Below are 18,008 nucleotides of genomic sequence, written 5' to 3'. Positions count from 1 at the left end.
TACAGTGGAAATTACGCTGTCGGGCTATTGTTAGGAACCAAGGGAACTACATCGAGCACTTACGGACCTGGCGCCATGGATTCCTCTTAAATTTTTAGGTAAGTCGAAATTGCTCAAATGTAGACTGAACAACCACTGTAGTGCTGATGCCGTAAATAGGACCTGTTTATCAAACCAGAGTTCCAACAGATGTTATATTGTAATAATTTATAGTTATTTAGTGTTATTCTTATTACCTTCTCCTATGTTTGTTTAACAGGGTCTGTTCTCTCTTTTTTTGTTTCATTTTTACGTTTTCGGCCAAAGTTTTGACGGCCTGTTTTTTTTTTTTTTTTCGTATGTGATACATTTTGGATTACCTTCACAGGACAATATCTATATTATAAACAATAACTGGAAAGCTAAAAAGGTATTCAAATATCTTTGAGCTTTAGAAATAACTTACTCCAAACTTAAGCCTCCAGTGGCCTTTGTTTATGCCAATAGAGTTGATGCTGTAAATAGGACCTGTTTATCAATCCAGAGTTCCAACACATGTTCTATCGTAATAGTCTTATTTTATTACCTTCTCCTAAATTTGTTTGAATATCAGGGCCTGTTCTCAGGGATGTACGTATGCTGTGAGTTCTGGAAATTATCCCGAAATCCTGAGTTTTCTATAAATTTAGCCTAATTTTAGGGGTTATTTTACAACTTTTAACCGACTTTAAAAGAATGAGATATTCAGTTCGACTCGTTTATATATATTAAAATTAACACCAAAACTAATTTTACATTATGTATGAATTTGTTTGGCTCATATATTTCAAAAGTTTTTATGGATAAAAATCAAGCCCGTATTTAGGTAAGTGCTATTCTGTGCTCGAGCACAGGGCGGCAGAATTTTGGGGGCGGGAGAATTGTGGAAAACATGTATAATAAAGTAATATTTAAAAGTAGCAACCCACAGAGTCCTTAGCAAGCGCGAGAAAATATGTTAATGTGTTTAATTCGCTCTAATTACAGTAGTTACTAATTACCTAGCTTATCTGATTACTTTCAAAAAGTCATCTTCTCCCACCCTCACCCGAAGAGATCAGGATGAACTTGAACATCATGAAAGCTGATACAGTTAAACTCAGCGACCTCAAAAACTATGAATTCAACACTATCTGTCGTTTTCGATTAGTTTTAAAATCTCCCTCTCCCTGGGGAGTGGAGTATGACCTTGAAGTTGAATTGGATTAAAACTGTCACTATTCATCTCAGCGACCCCAAAAACTGTGAATTAAACTCTAATATTGGTCGTTTTGGGAGACGACAAACTTTGTGCGTTGTGCGGGGCGACAAATTATTTAGAGCACAGGGGCGCACAGTATATAAATACGGGCTTGATAATAATAATAACGCATTATTATCTGCTTTTAAGCGCTTTATGATTATTTTCTGCTTTTTAGCACTTTTATTATTTTCCACTTTTTAGCGCTTAACATTTTATAATTTATTCTCATATTGAATGTGGACCCCTCAGAACTCTGGACCACCCTCTAAATAAATTCCTGTGTATGTGCCTGTTGCACGGAGCGGCAATTTACCTGAGGCTGGCTGGCCAACAGGCCATAACCGTAGTGCGTAGGAGTCTGTAATTAATGGGTAATATTAAAACAGAAAAATCGTACTTGAAGACGAAGAGGTTAGCAGAAGACCGCGAAACATGGAAGCTTGTCAGTTGAGCAAGTGACCTACGATGATGATGATGACCTTACACCATATAATATACAATGAAAATAATTGGCTAATTTAAGTAGTACGTAGCCTATATAGCGCTCCCAAACATCTCGGTTTAACCAGGACAGACCCGGATTTGGATAACGTCCTCTCCACCTGAGTTGTCCAAAAGTTCAAACTTTCCATCTTTTCTCCAAAACGTAAGTTAATATCATTCGAGCGATATTTAAAAAATAACCATTTATTACCCACTTTTGGTAAATGTTGACCTATTATGTAATTAATTCTGAAGCTTTCAGGAAAAACAAGTGCATAACCACGAATTTAATGTAAATTTTCGTAGTGTCCCAGTTTGAAAGTCTGGAAGTCTTAATTGTGTGTACTGTATGAGCGTATCTGTCTGCCTGCCTGCCGATGTTATGTTCCTCTTACTTTGGATGCTCTGTATAATAACGTACAAACTGAATTTGAATAATAATAATAATAATAATAATAATAATAATAATAATAATAATAATAATAATAATAATAATAATAATAATAATAATAATAATAATATAGTGACCAACTTCACCAATATGAAAGTCGGGATATTTTAAAGCTCCGCCACAGTCACGTCGAACTGCGGGACACTTTCTTCGATATTGAAACTGTCACGACAAAATCGGAACAGGTAGTAACCCTGCCGACAATTTTTATTAGCTCGGACCAGTAATGCCAACCCGTGGGGAAAATCCCATTTCGTGGGATTTTTGGGCCTTAATTTTCAAGAATGGGATAAAGAGATTTTTTCATGAAATTGGCCACATATATGGGATTTTTTCTCACCTACAACGCATTTCTCAAATTATGGAAACATGAATGTGATTGTTCCTTGTATTGTCCTATTTTTCACAACAGTTTTGACTAGCTGTTGCAACCATACGCTGTCGCAATTGACCGCCAGAAGAACACATTCACACGTAATGCATTTGTTTAGAAGCAGAAAACTCAGTTACAGAGATCGAGGATGAAAGGTCAAAGGAGGTAATATTATGTTCAAGCATATCCGCGAAACAAGTGCTCTTTCGTCTATTTCCCATGTTACACAAAAGAGTGCGTCCTCGAAGTCCTGACTGCTCAATTTTTTATTTAATCTCTTATTACTATGGAAGAATTGGAACTTTTTGGAACATTTAGACTTACATTGAGAAAGGTGTTATATTTGGAGCTTTTAAATGCAAATTTCATAATTAGTGCAATATGGGAATTTCCGGTACCAAATGGGAATTTTTGCCTCACGAGGTGGGATTGTGAAACATTTCAGGTTGGCATCACTGGCTGGGACTTTGTCCCGTATGTTGTCAATCAGACCCGCTTTTCCTAAAGAATTATCGAAGAAGTCCTCAATTTCTTTTAGGAATATCTTGCGCCACCATAAATTGTTCTGAATCATACATTTTTGGATAGAGCAGATTGCGACTTTAAGACAATACCATGCCGCCTTAGATCTATGGTTGACAGTTTTGGAGATATAAACTCCACATTTCATTTTCCCAAGGCTTTCGCAGTTTGTTCTTCCAGAATGAAGTGATTCCGAGGAAATGCTTACTCGACCTTTTGTCTTGAATCTCTCAAATGTTGTAAACGACCTGTATGAAACAACCTGATAATTCTCATTGGATATAATAACTCATTTTTCACAAAAAGAAAAAAAATCACAAAACAATTCTACGCCTGTACAAGCAAATAAAACGCGCCGACTATAACATTGCAAAATTAAATACACTATCAAATTATTTTTTAAAATTTCAACAATGGTTTGCCTGCACATTACAGTTTATAGCGCCAAAGTGAGAACAATTAGTACTAATATAACAGATTTAGTTCAGTTTCTAGTTCGACTTTTGAGCGAGTGAGTGCAACTTAATTAACTAGTGATTTGAGGTGTGGTTTAGCGTGTAGTGTGCAGTGTAAAAGTGAATTTACAGCAAGTATTGAACAAGTAGTGAAGTGGTAATGGAAGATAACAAATGATGACTACTGGTAATGTCAATTTTAAGAAACCCAAACGTTCTGTAGAGGACGCTTTGCGGCTTATGACATGGATTACTAACGTGCCATTTAAGGACTTCTATGTCCCGCAGAAGCTGACTACAATAAAAACAGGTAGGTTTATCTAACTGATTTCGAAACAAAATAACGTAGAGCAGATTTACTTACAGTGGATTACCAGAAAATGAAATGGAAATGTTTCAAATTACAAAATTTATTTGTAAGATTTTACAAAATTTTGTAAGATTTTACTTTTCCACGCTTTACTAAACACTATCAGTTAACAATTATGCGACATGAAGAAAAAAATGGGGAGAACGGTTATCATCAGGTACTGGTACAGTAAGGTTTTGTCGCATAATAGTTTCCGAGAATTGTCGAGATATATTTTCACCAGGGATATCCGCAGGGTGTTTTTTTTTTCGAAGAGGAGAGGCAAAGGACCGATTCTAAGGGGGGGGGAAGACAAACAAGTGCAATGGCAAACGCATACACAGTTTGATGCACGCGTGTTCATAATATATCATTTAAATCAACAGTTATTTGCGCACATATCCTAATATTAAGTACTATAGTATGAAGCCATCCGCAGGGGGTGAGTCCTGGGGGCCGGACCCTCCGAAATTCCGACTTTTCTGTAAATTTAATTTAATTTTAGACTGATTTTACAAATTTCAATATAATTTATCCTTATACTCAATTTGGACCGCAGCCTAAAATCTTGGATATGTGCCTGAAGCAAGTATGTTTTGACATATACGTCCAAGAACTGAACACCCTTCGAAAATCCAAGGAGCAACTGCTCCCGTCCCATGATTTCCACTACGTGGATAGTTTTTTTTTTTTTTTTTTTTTTTTTTTTTAGAATTTAGCAAGGAAAAATGTTTTGTGGAAATTAGAAATGGAAAATGATACGGAAACATTGGGGAGAGGGCAAGGAGGACACTGAACTCTCTCCGCTACAATATTGGGGAGTGGAGGTTTGTCCCCAGGTTTCGGCTACGATTAAGCACCTGCATTTGAGGTGGGGGACGGTGGCTCAGTTGGTAAAGTGCTTACCTCTGGTGTGGCGCCCCTGATTCGATCCGCGGTCAAGTAAGTTTGGGGTTAAATTTAGAATTATCTTATTTTATAAAAATCAGGAAAATTTACAGGAGAAATGAGGTAAGAAATGATAAGTTTTTATTTGATGTTTAGGAATGTAAGTTCGGCAGGAGAGTAATATTTAATCAAAGTATATGTATTCCTCAAACTCGGAAGAGGGCAATTGCCCCCTGATGCCCCCTAAATGACGCTTCTGGCCTTAATATCCCGTCTCCCTTTTTTTAAAGGGCATACTTGTGGGCAGTGGCGGATCTAGGCCAGGGCCAGGGGACATAGGCCTCCCAGTTTTCTGATTGACTAAAATAATTTAAGCTATTATTTATACATTTTTGAACGTTTATAGTAAACTCATGATACATATATCATAGTCTGGGTTCTGGGTGCCCACCCCAGATTTTACCTTCTAGATCCGCCACTGCTTGTGGGAAGTTAAACTGAAAGATTTCATTTCATTTCATTCTCAAACCTGGATTGTCGCCTCCTGGGGAAGGAGTTTGGGAATTCAGCTAGGAAAAATGTCGCTACTAACATATTTATAGTTAAATTTCTGCCAAATACGGGACATATTTACAAGCATAACGGTTTCAAAAATCAATTCGACTTGTTAGGTAGGGGTGTAGCGACGGGGAAAGACAAATGGGCAAGGGCACCGATTTCTCTGTAAATTTGGGGGGGGGGAGGGACATTCAGATGCAGAAGGTATATATGTAAGGATTTTAGGACAAATTACATTCAAATTATGCCAAATATTGTATATTCATAAATACAATAGGAAGGCCCACATGAGCTTTTGGGAGGGGCGCTCCCCAGGATCGGCGTCCTTGCAAATGGGGGCCTGGTTCTCCAAACGATCTTCTGCTCCCCACATGAATTTCTTCTGTTATGTTATTATTAAACTTATTTCATATTTACAACGAATGAAGACTGTTTATAACAAAAACTAAAAACAAAACATGCTTAAGAAATACTGTCATATAGCAACTAGTTAAAATACCGTAAGTAAAACAACTGAATCACATACCTTGTTACTGTTATTTCCGTAACGATGTTCACGCTTGCGAATTCCGTATTGTGCTGTTCCTTAACATTATCTAAGTTGAATTTTCTATAAACCTAGGCCAAACTGCTTAATTAGAAACTTGAATTTATGACAGTGCATAGGATTTATGATGTAAGCTACCACTATGGAAGGATTTTTTATAAATTCGACGACAAAGGGAGAGAAATAGAGATGGCATTTATTATAGTAAAATGTATATATTTAAATATCTCCGAATTTTTGAAGAATAGAGACATAAAATTTAGTATATGGATTTCCCATTTAAAATAATTATACACGTGTTTAACTTTTTTTTTTTTTTTTTTTAAATATTTCCTCTAGAAGGGAAGAAAAGAGGTTGGGGTTACTATTGTTATTACAAGGTGACCGTATCTCGAAATTCTTAAAGGTTACGATCATGAAATTTGTTATTTTGACTTTTCACATAAAATAATTAAAGACGTATATAAGCGTTTTTTGATGTTTCTTCTAGAAGGGACGAAAAAGTGTGGAAAGGTAAAAAAAAAAAAAAAAAAAAAAAGAGAGTTACAGTTGTAATAATATAACCCATACCCTCGAAATTTTAAGGTGAGAGACATGAACGTGAGTACTTAGACTTTGCACTGTTTTTGATTTTTCCCATAGAAGGGAAGAAAAAAGACGGAATGAAAAAAAATGGTGGGTGTTGCACTTGTTATAATATGATGACCATATCTCAAAATTCCTTAAGATAAGATACATGTTAAGGATCTGAAACTATTAACTCCTTACTCAAAATAAGTGGTCATATGCTACAGCGTTTCGAAAAGTTCGATTTAACAAGAGAATGGATCAATATCTTTTTTCTCAATGTATAAAAAAATATAGACCCTGTAGGTAACTTTGAAATTGTCACTCTCATCATCAGGGGAAAACGGGTGAACCATTTGAAATAAATTTTTGAGTACAATTAGCACTTTGTGCCGACATGGCTTTTTATCGTTTCACTTGGATTAAATCTGTATTCTGAGGAGAAAAAGAGTTTTAATTTTTCGTAAAGAATAATGCTATAAACTTATTTTGTTATACAAATTACGGAATGAAAGACTGGAATATAAGGTGCGAGGCCGATCAAATGGGGGGGGGGGTCTGGGGGCGAAGTCTCCAGCTAGCACAAGGACAAATGAGTGCAACGATGTTTGCTTCCTAACTTCTCCTCGACAGCATTGATTTTCATGATTTTTAGTACATGAGTGGGCCCTGGTCTAACAGACTTTTAGCACATTTTCGGCCAGAGCAAGGTTGAAGGGATGCTACTCCAAAGTGATCGATATTACAGTAGATCATTAGTATTCAGGGTCACAGATGAATGGTGACATTTCCGACACTGTTTATGTCCAAATCCATCCCTGATCAGCATGAGGTGAGAAGGAGCAACATGTCAAAATAATCGAAAACGACAACGAAATAGTGTCCAATTCACATTTTCGCAATCATTGAGATTAATAGTGACACTCACGATGTCTGACTCAAAAGTGAGACTGATACCAATTAACTTAGCGACTCTAAACTATTGATTCGACACGAATATCAGTCATTTTAGATTATTTTCACATGTCACCATTTCACCCCTTCTCCAGATGGTAATGAGAGCTCCAGTTAGGCTTAAGAGATATTGGAAGTGTCACGATTCGTCTCAGTGACTCGGAAAACTATGAATTCGACACTAGCTTAATATCGGTCATTTTCGATCATTTATATAAATCACCCCTCGTACTCCCTTCTAGGTGTACTAGTAGGTCATACCCTATAGTACAGGGTGTCCAATGTACAATGCAACCCGGAGTTTGGGATAGTAAAACTTTTGAACCTGAAGTGATACACAAATAATGGTTATACCAAAATGAAGCCTTATTCATGCATACATTTTTAAATAAGGAAGCAAGGATTGAAGTACACTAGGAACCACACAGTGTTGCCAGATGTAACCGAAGATTTTTTTTTTTTTTTTTGCAAAACATGTAAATTGACATAACTCATACGTATGGATGTTCTGTCGTTAATTTTCAGTTTGTTTAGTTCGAGTAGTTTAGAAACTATGGAGCAGAAAAAAGAATTTTTCATTTCCACCGATAAATAATCGGATGAGGCCTCTGTAAAGGAGAATTAGAGTATCGTAGTTTTCATAAATTAACACTCTGAATTGGCAACTTTGCTAATGTTTCAGAGCATCAAAAGGTGTGTTAAGGATCTGTCTACATTGTGCAATTCCTGAAAACAATGAAAAACAAACTTTGAAATTATCATGATAAAATTTTTACTTACCTGCATCCGGCAACACTGCTACTCATTTCTATCGGGCTGTTTAAAGCAAGAGGTATACAAGAACAATTCTCGAACTATACAAGACCTGGAAAGGAACATTCGCAGTGCCGTTAAGAACATTAACACTTCTAATTTTCGTAAAGGTGCTGCCAACGTGGTGAAACGTGTGAACCAGTGTTTGTATCAAAATAGGGGATACTCCCAGCATCCACTGTAGAGCTGGTAACTCATTTTTGATAATAGCAGTGTTGCCAGGTGCATATAAGTAAACGTTATATCATAATAATTCCAAAGTTATTTTCATTGTTTTCAGGAATTGCATAATGTAGACAGATCCTTAACACACCTTTTGATGCACTGAAACATTAGCAAAGTTGCCACTTCAGAGTGTTAATTTAGTGAAAACTACGATTTCCTTAGTTCCCTCTTACAGAGGCCTCATCCGATTAGTTATTGGTGGAAATGAAAAATTCTTTTTCTGCTCCATATTTTCTAAGCTACTCCAACTAACCAAACTGAAAATTAACGACAGAACATCCATACGTATGAGTTATGAGTCAATTTACATGTTTTGCAAAAAAAAAAAAAAAAAAAAAAAAAAAAAAATTTACACCTTCGACACCTTTGCTTACATCTGGCAACATTGTATGGTTCCTAGTATACTTCAATCGTTGCTTCCTAGTTTAAAAATATATGCGTGAACAAGGCTTCATTTTGGTATAACCAATATTTGTGTATCACTTCAGGTTCAAAAGTTCTACTATCCCAAACTCCGGGTTGCATTGTATATTGGACTCCCTGTATTATTTCCCAAGCGATAAATAATTGGTGTACCAAGTTTGGTTGAAATTTCTCCAGGTGTTCCAGAGTAGTGTTGCAACCTAGATACGGAACATATGTTCCATTAGTCAGTCACTTTTTACTATTACTGAAGCGCTGTCTGATATCGGTCATTATTGATCATTTTTATGTATCTCCTCCTGCTCCCCAAGTTGCAGGGATGAATTTGGATTTAAACGGCATCGGAAGGTCATTGTTCATCTCAGCGAAAACTATGGATTCGACACTAATATAGATCTTTTTCGATCATATACAGTATATACAGGGTGGTAAGAAACGATTTGAACAAACTTCGGGAGCTGATTCCCGACACCGAAACTAGCAAAAAAGTCCTAGGAAACTTTGGTCAGTAAGGGATAGTTTCGGCGGTATAAGTTGCCGAAATCGGGTCTAGGTCAAAACCCCCACAGCCAAAACCCCCACACTCAAGAAATGTCAAAACGCCCATACAAACGGTCATAACCCCCACACAAATGGACAAATCTCCCAAACGCACGAACGGTCAAAACCCCCACAGCCAAAACCCCCACACTCAAGAAATGTCAAAACGCCTACGCGATCGGTCATAACCCCCACACAAATGGACAAATCTCCCAAACGCACGAACGGTCAAAACCCCCACAGCCAAAACCCCCACACTCAAGAAATGTCAAAACGCCCACACAATCGGTCATAACCCCCACATAAATGGACAAAACAGCCACACGTAGCAACGGTCATAGTCCCCACATAAATGGACAAAACTCCCACACAAATGGTCAAAACTCCCACATGCAGAAATTGTCACAACTGCCACACAAATGGACAAAACCCCCACAAAATCGGACAAATCCCCCGAGGGCTGTAATTTAGAAACAACGCAACGTAGCGAGTGCGGTTTAGAACATGATATTCGAAGTCATACCTGCACGATTGAAAAATGTATGTTTCAAACCTCCGCAAGATGTGTGCGAGGGATTCTCCTAAGGGACATAGGGATTACTTGCCAGGTTATAGGGAATATATACTTTCCCGTCCTCCTCCCCTAGGTTGCACATTCAAAGTGAAATGATAGAAACTATCCCAGGCCCGAACCTCATCTCTGTTGAAAATTTAATGGATAACGGTCGGGTGGTTCAAGAGTTAAGCCACAAACATAGTAACTTTCATTTTTATTTAAATAGGAGATAGATAAATAGATATAGAAGTTTTAATGAATGATATTAAACAGGTGAAAAAGAATAATATTTGCCATTAAATAATACTATTAAGTTTAACGTCCCTCAATTATGCATAGAAGCTATAGGGAGACTGTGATGATGAGATGAATCAAGATGGTGGAATAAAGAAAGTGGGAGAAAACGGGAGAACCCTGAGAAAACCTCAAAAACTACGCATGAAAATTTACTCACAACTACCTCATTTTACACAGTTTGATGTGATTTGTCGATTGATAGGCCTATGTGCCTCATCTGTGGTGAGATACTTGAGATAAAATTAAAGTTAAAGAATTAATAATCATTTGGAGAGATTATATCAAATTAACACTGTATCTTGCTAGTGTTATAATGAAAATTTTGATGAGGGTGTACGTACTTTAGTACCACCTTCATCTTAATAGAGGCGTGGCTATCGTAAAGCATGAACTTTTAAACAGTGTTGCCAATTTGGGGGAAAGTCGCTAAATCTAGGGGGATTCGGCTTTCAAGATAGCGACGAAAAGTCATTTTCCCGATTAGCAACTGTTTTGGTGATTTCTAAATGACGATTTGGCAACTTACAAATCTAGCGACTTTTGTGCTACAAACAACTAGCCCTTCTGTAATCAAGCACCATTAGCTCGAGGCCAGAGGCGGATCGTGAAGGTAGAAACTGGGGAGGGGGCAACCAGAACCCACACTATGATGAGTTTACTATAGACTTTCAATAATGTATAAGTAATAGTTTCAATTTGTCACTAAAAAAAAACTGTGGGGTCTAGGCCCCCCGCCCCGAGCTAGATCCACCTCTCATTAAGTAGTTTTGAGATATATTTCTTTTCATTCTTTTGGATTGTTTTAATCAGCACAAGCGAAAATGAATTGGAAAAATCCCACAATGTTATCACCCTTCCAAAATCCCACTTTATTTTCTGTTATCATTTGTCCTCGAACGAAGACCAATTCCAACCTTCAACGCTCTTTAATTTATACACCTTCGGTTGAGAGGCACAAGTAATGCAGCATTAATAGCAAGCAAATTAGCTGTAGGAGCGAAACTTAAAGTGGAGGAGTGCTAAACCGAGGTGATTTCGGTAGGTGCTCGGCAGTTAAGTACGCAGAAATTTATTTCGGGAAGGATGCAAAGCTTTAGGGGGATCCAAATTCATTATGAGGATGAATTATAGTAAAATTTGCTGAAACATCAATTCAATTCACAGTAAAGTAGGAATTTAGGGGGAGTGTCCCTAATCCCCAGGACCTATCCCTGCATATCTCCCTAGTGCCAGGGATAAAAATCATTCAGTATCTTTTCACCCCCTTGTTTATTCAACGTCCCTTCCCTCCGGGAAAATCTTCTGAAAAAATTACTGGTGTTAGATCTTTTTTGCTTTTGTTCACTTTTAAAATCGTATAATATTGCGTCGGAAATGTGACTTTAATTTTTTAGCGACTTTTCACCCCAAATTGGCAGTTATTTTATATTTCCTTTAGCGATTTTTTGTGTCAATGTTTTGGCAACACTGCTTTTAAGTATACAAAGAAAAGTTTGTTTTCCTCGAAGACTAAGGGTAATGATTTAACCTGACCTATACAGTTCTTTTTAGTGTAATAAGTTCTATTAAATGATGTATGTTTCATATTTCGACATTTTTTTTTACTATTGTTGTTACTCGCTAAAAATTTAACAAAGTAACAGTATTTTTTTAATTCTAATGTATCAACTGAGTAGCTTTTTATTGAAAGAATGAATGCTTTAGGACTGTAATTTATACAATTTTTCGTTACAGTCACCCAATTAATCTACTTATTCATTTTAATGTAATAAAAAATCATACACTAACAAACAACAAAACAGTTCTGATCGTAGTATCAAATATCTCTCACGTGATCAATAACTGTTCACCTTCAAAAACAAACCTCTATATTGTAGTATCTGATACTGGAAAGTAGAGATTCGATTCCCGGTGGGGGGCACTCGGTCGAAAAGGCGTAAAACGCTTTTTCAGGCCAGCCACCCTGAATGAGGTTTTCCTGGGTTTTTCTCATTCACACCAGGCAAATGCCGGGTTGGGTACCTAACTTATAGATCCCAGGTCGCTTCCTTCCTTCTCTTTCCCCGGATAGTGTGCTTGCCGAGGGACGTCATCCCTCAAAAACGTGAAGGGCTAAATGGTCTTAAATCTCGAAAAGCCCAGAAATCTAAATCCTAAATCCTGGAAAGTAGAGAAATAATACTCTCTTATACAGGACTTGTACATTATTTTTTTCTTCTTTAAAAACTGTGGGATTTAAAGCACAGTTAGTCTGTGATAGAGTGTTCATCTCTGATGAGATCATAGACATATGAGTTTGTCGTGGACAACATCGTTTCAGGGGGTTTTCTCCGAATTCTGTTTCCTCCCACATTTTCATTTCACTAATTTTTTCTTAATTATTCACTTTCTTAGATCACCTGTTTCATTTAGCCTAAAAAACATAACAATATGTGCGGGACAATATTGTATTCACAACCATACACATAATAGGATAAAAATTGGCCTCAGTTGAATTTTCAAATGAGGTTCAGTACTTTGAAATACGAGAGTCGTTCAATAAGTTAAAAGGATATTTTTTTAATTTTTTTTTATTTTTCAACATAATCTCCTTTTAGCTTGACACATTTCCCCTACCTTTTTCAAGCCTTCCTAAAAAGTAGGCTGTTGTTCGCTATCTATTACGGTTTCCTTCATTGGAGATTAGTATTGAAACCTGAAATCGTACATTGCCACCACTTCCAGCTTCAATAGAGGGGCGTAGATCGAGGTTAAATTCACTTTTGGGGCGTTCAACCTTTTTTTTTTTTTTTTTCGTATTTTTCTCTTACAACACTTTTGCTTGCTATTATTATTATTATTATTATTATTATTATTATTATTATTATTATTATTATTATTATTATTATTAACAACAATAATAATAATACTGTAATAAATGTAATTCATAAGTTATTTTCGTGTTAAAAATATATTAACTTATTCCTCAACACATTTTATTACTTGACCATTTTGATTAATAGGTACTTCGTGAACTTCATAACCTCTGGTATAAGGTCCCCTTTTCGATCGCAGTTCTCAAAGACTTTGTGGTGAACGAACTCCGTGTGAGTTTTCTTGGAGTTTTGTTTCCTCTCATTTTGATTTCACCATTTCGTTCATAATAATTTTTACCATTTACATAGCCCCGGAGCATAATGGAGAACCATTAAAGTAGCAAAAATGAACTTGATAATGCCATTTCTAATACACCAATCCTCATTAATGTATTTATATGCTGATTTGATATTGTTTCGGAAGTGTATATTTTGCAACATTAGTATATAAATACACAAGTGTGTATCCTATAAAATCTTCATTATATATATATATGAAGTGTAATGGAAATTCTAGTTTAACATCTCACGGTTACACATCAAGGGTAAGGGAGATGGTGGTGATGATAAGGAATAAAATGGTGGAATAAACAAAATGGAAGAATCATGAGAAAACCCACGCACACGATATTTCTCCAGTAATAAAGTTCTCGTGGCATATGTTGGGACTTGAATGAGGGATCTCACGCATCAGAGGTTAGAGCTTTATCACTGAGTTACCTTGGCGCCATGTCAGATACAAAGATGAAACCTTAAAATAGCCAACATAAGACTCTCCTCAGAAAACGACTTATTTGAACTGAGTCTGCACGAGTATATAACCATCATCATCATTGGTATTCTGCCATTGGCAGGTCACTTGTCAACTGAGAAGCTTTCATGCTCCACAATCTTCCGCTAACTTCTTCGTCTTCACGTGCGTTTTTTTGGTTTTGTTTGATATCGTCCATTAATTGAAGTTTTCTTGGCCTCCTTTCTCTCTCTGTACTGGCACCATACCCTCTAGCATGTCCCAAACAGTTCCTCTTCCTCTTCTCAATAACATTTAAAACCGTTCTTTTCTTTTCCGTCATTTTTGCTTGAGTTAATTTTGAGATTCGCGTCCCTTTCAGCAGTGAGGCTATATGAGACGGGACCTCCTGATTATTTTGGAACCCGAACCACATGAGCTCCCGCCGGGAACCGAACCCGGGTCTCCCACGCCAAAGGTGCGTACGCTAACCGCTTATCCAAGAAGGATCTCCCCCGCCATTTCTAACAACACCTCATTCGTTTTCTTTCGACCAGCTGATTCCATTCTTCTCCACACTCACATTTCGAAAACTTCCAGTCGTTTTTCATAATTTTTGCGTAATGTCCATGTTTCTACCTCTACAGTACAATATTCCACATGAAACATTTTATGAGTCTTTTTTTTTTGAGTCTTTTTTTCAACTCTTTATTCAAGATCACACAAAATAGATTTTTCTTCCTCCTAAAGGCTTCTTTCGCCGCTCCTATCCTTCTTTTATTTTATTATCACACTACATATCGTTACTAATAAAACTACCTAGGTATCGAAAACTAGTCACCTGTTCTCTTTCTTCCGTTCTACTTCTATTTTTGACACTGACCGCTTTGCTCCAATCACCATGACTTTTGCCTTTGTAACATTTATTTTAATCCCATATTCTTCACAGCCCTTCCTCAAGTTTTTTTAACATGTTATTGATTTTCTTTTCAGATTCCGCAGCAAGTGCCATATCATCTGCAAACCGTGTGCCTTCTACCTTGACTTCTACCGAAATGCTGTCTTGATTATGTAGGCTCTTTGTCACTATCTCTTCTAGATATATAATTTAATAATGTTGGCGAGAGACAGTATGTATCCCTGTCGAACTGCATTCTCCTCTGTCACTTCCTCACTTATTCTAACACTTACTTGTTGGTTCATATATAAGTTTCTTATGAGTCTCCGATCTTTCCATTACAACCCAACCTTCTTTAGAACTCAGAACAATAATACCCAATTCACGTGGTCAAAAGCTTTTTCTACATCAATAAATATAACATACCCTCTTTCCAAGGGCGCCGATCCTGGGGGGGGGGGTCGGGGAAGCGGCCATCCCAAAGCTCATGTGAGCCCCCTATTGAATTTATGAATATACCATAGTTGGCATAATTTGAATGCAATTTGTCTTAAAATCCTCATATATATATACCTTCTGCATCTGAATCCCCCCCCCCCAAATCTACAGAGAAATCGGCGCCCTTGCCTCTTTCCTTTTTTTCTGTAATCTTTCACCAATCACCTTTAATAATCCAATTGCGTCTCTTGTACCCACCTCTCGTGAGAATGTGTACCATGTTATATATTATCAACATATAACATTATTATATACTGTTACATAGTATATAACAATGTTAAACATTGAAACAATTTATTAATGTGTATTAAATATCATAGTATTATTATTTTTAGCAATTAGGTTACGACAAAATCAGTCTTAAGTCACAAAGGAATGGTAAAACTATAAAAATTGTTTAAAGTTTAGTCAGAATAATGGATTATTAACTTAAAATGGCAGATTCAGTTAAAAAAAAGTGGGGAGGTTTGGTGACGGCTAAATGGCGGCCAACGGGTAATAACTTTTCTTCAAAAGTATAATTATGGTTTTAAAAACTCCATTCATAACTCCATTCATAGCGGAACCTGAATAATGAAAATTTTTCTTTAATTCTTTTGATCCCCAAACTCAAGGACTGATTGTTTTTTTTTTTTTTTTTAAATTCATACAATTACTTTCAAATGTTTGTGTCTTAGATTCTAATTGGTATAGACCAGTGGAGAACTTTTATATAGGCCGCGGTTACAATTCTCATTTTTCAAGAAAGCTGCATATGATAGTACTGAATACACGAATTTTTTGTAATTATTTTACATTGCGATAGATATAATATCAGAATTATATTTCTGATATATTTCATATTTCTTACAGCCTGTAATCCAGTATTTTTTACAACGTTCCAGAAGGCAACACTATGTCTCTGGAAGCCGCAGGTTCCCCCACCCCTGGTATCAGGGTTGTCAACTTTTCTTAAGAAAAATCAGGACGGGACTTTTTTTTAAATGGAGTCAGTAAATAGTTGCGGTAAAATTTTATTGCTGCAGTCAATGTTATAGAACAAATTATGTTTTGAGATGTAGCTAATTCAGCAAAGGTAATTCAGCAAAGGTTCTCAACCGATTTGCCCCGACATACTGGTGTGTCACGCAGCCTCTAAGGTGTGTCACGAAATTTTAGAATTGAAAAATCATGAAGAATTTAATAATAATTAGTTAAAATCGAGACAGACTGTATCAGTATGCACCTCCAGCGGTAGCAATAATGCTCAGTGCTGTACAGAATCAGTATAAAAACTAACTGATTTCACTATATTATTATTATTATTATTATTATTATTATTATTATTATTATTATTATTATTATTATTATTATTATTATTATTATTATTATTTACAATAAAAATATCAAACAAGTGTCGTGATATCCTGTACGTTCACTAAGTGTGTTGTCAGTCAAAAAAGGTTGAGAACTACTGGTTTTGAAATTGAATTCCTTATCTTAATCCAATCGATAGATTTTATTAAACTTGTTATAATTACATAGGTGATTGTACAAACCAATGCGTAGTTTTCGATGTTAATTTGATTTTAGCAGCGAAACTATATAAGCCGTAGATTTACACCTTAACTTGGTATCCGAACAACAGGAGCTCCCGCCGGGAATCGAACCAAGTTCTTTCACCCTAAAAGCGCCTACACGAACCACTTAGCCACAAAGGAGCTTCACTAGTAGTTTCTGAGAAATTCAAAGAAAAATGCAAATTTAAAAATGGATACTACAGAAGATCCATTCTTTTCATCTATCAGAATGAAATTGAGACTGAAGTGTACCATAATTAAGGCTTTCATTATGATATAAACAAAATGACAGTATATAGTATGGTTAATGAAATATAGCCCTAAATTATCATTGACTCTTAAATTTTTTTATCAGCTTAATACCATAATCAAGCTTTTCATTATGACATAAACGAAATGACAGTATATAGTATGAATAATGAGATATAGCCCTAAATTATAATTAACTCTTAGAGTTTTTATTGGCTTAACTTATCTTGTCTAAAGATAAGATATGTATCAATCAATAGAGAGTATCGAGATGAAGAAAATGACATGCTTAAGGATATATTCTCATGCGTGGTTTCCGAGAAAATCCAAAAAAAAAAACTACCTTTTAAAGCACTAAAAAATGTAATTCTTTGCCAATAGTAACTAATTGATATATATTTTTTTTATTCTGCTGAAACAAATTATTTACGAGGTATATTAGAAAAGTAATGAGCTTGACAATGCTGTGCACGAACCGACAACGCTGCTGCCTCTACATTCACACAGAATCTAAGTTAACACTTTTCGTTGACTCAATTCAAATTTGAACTTGTTCCATTTCCTACACTGTGAAAAAAAGCGATGTGACATACGTAAAAATGTAGGTTACATGCGCAAAGCCTGTAGTTTTTGGACTTTAACGTACAACCCTATGTAACATCCTGCAAGAAACGTATAACTGAAAATGTATGTTTTGTACGTACTTTCCGTATAAGTGTTCCGAATAAACGTACTTTGTGTAGGAACGAAAGAAATGTATATAGGCGGTCAGAATTTCACATACAGATGGACGTATATAACATATAGCTGACGTATACGGACGTACAGATGTCTGACATCCTGCAGCGGCATGATGTAACATCTAAGCGGGAAAAGTGCACTACGTATGTAGCATATGTATAACGTATGCTCCGTACAGATTTCCGTAGTAAACATAAGGGATCTGTATATTTGTAC

At 36.2% G+C, this 18,008-nt stretch overlaps 1 protein-coding gene across 3 annotated transcripts in view; it reads left to right on the top strand.

The window, feature by feature from the left end:
- LOC145686646 (uncharacterized) overlaps positions 1-18,008 on the top strand; it is a 272,938-nt gene that overhangs the window by 19,059 nt on the left and 235,871 nt on the right. Inside the window, exon 1 of one of the 3 annotated variants that reach the window (XM_081760124.1) lies at positions 3,627-3,855. The exons of the other annotated variants lie outside the window; for them this stretch is intronic. Within the exon in view, the coding sequence (XP_081616250.1) occupies positions 3,720-3,855 (136 nt within the window). The 5' untranslated portion in view covers positions 3,627-3,719. Of the gene's footprint in view, positions 1-3,626; positions 3,856-18,008 lie in introns of those variants that run through there. 3 annotated transcript variants of the gene reach the window in all.

This window comes from Thermobia domestica, chromosome 5 (assembly GCF_964235325.1).
Source record: "Thermobia domestica chromosome 5, izTheDome1.hap1.1, whole genome shotgun sequence".
NCBI classification, from domain to species: Eukaryota; Metazoa; Arthropoda; class Insecta; order Zygentoma; family Lepismatidae; genus Thermobia; species Thermobia domestica.
Note: the sequence above shows the minus strand (reverse complement) of the source record. Positions and strands in the feature narration are given on the sequence as shown.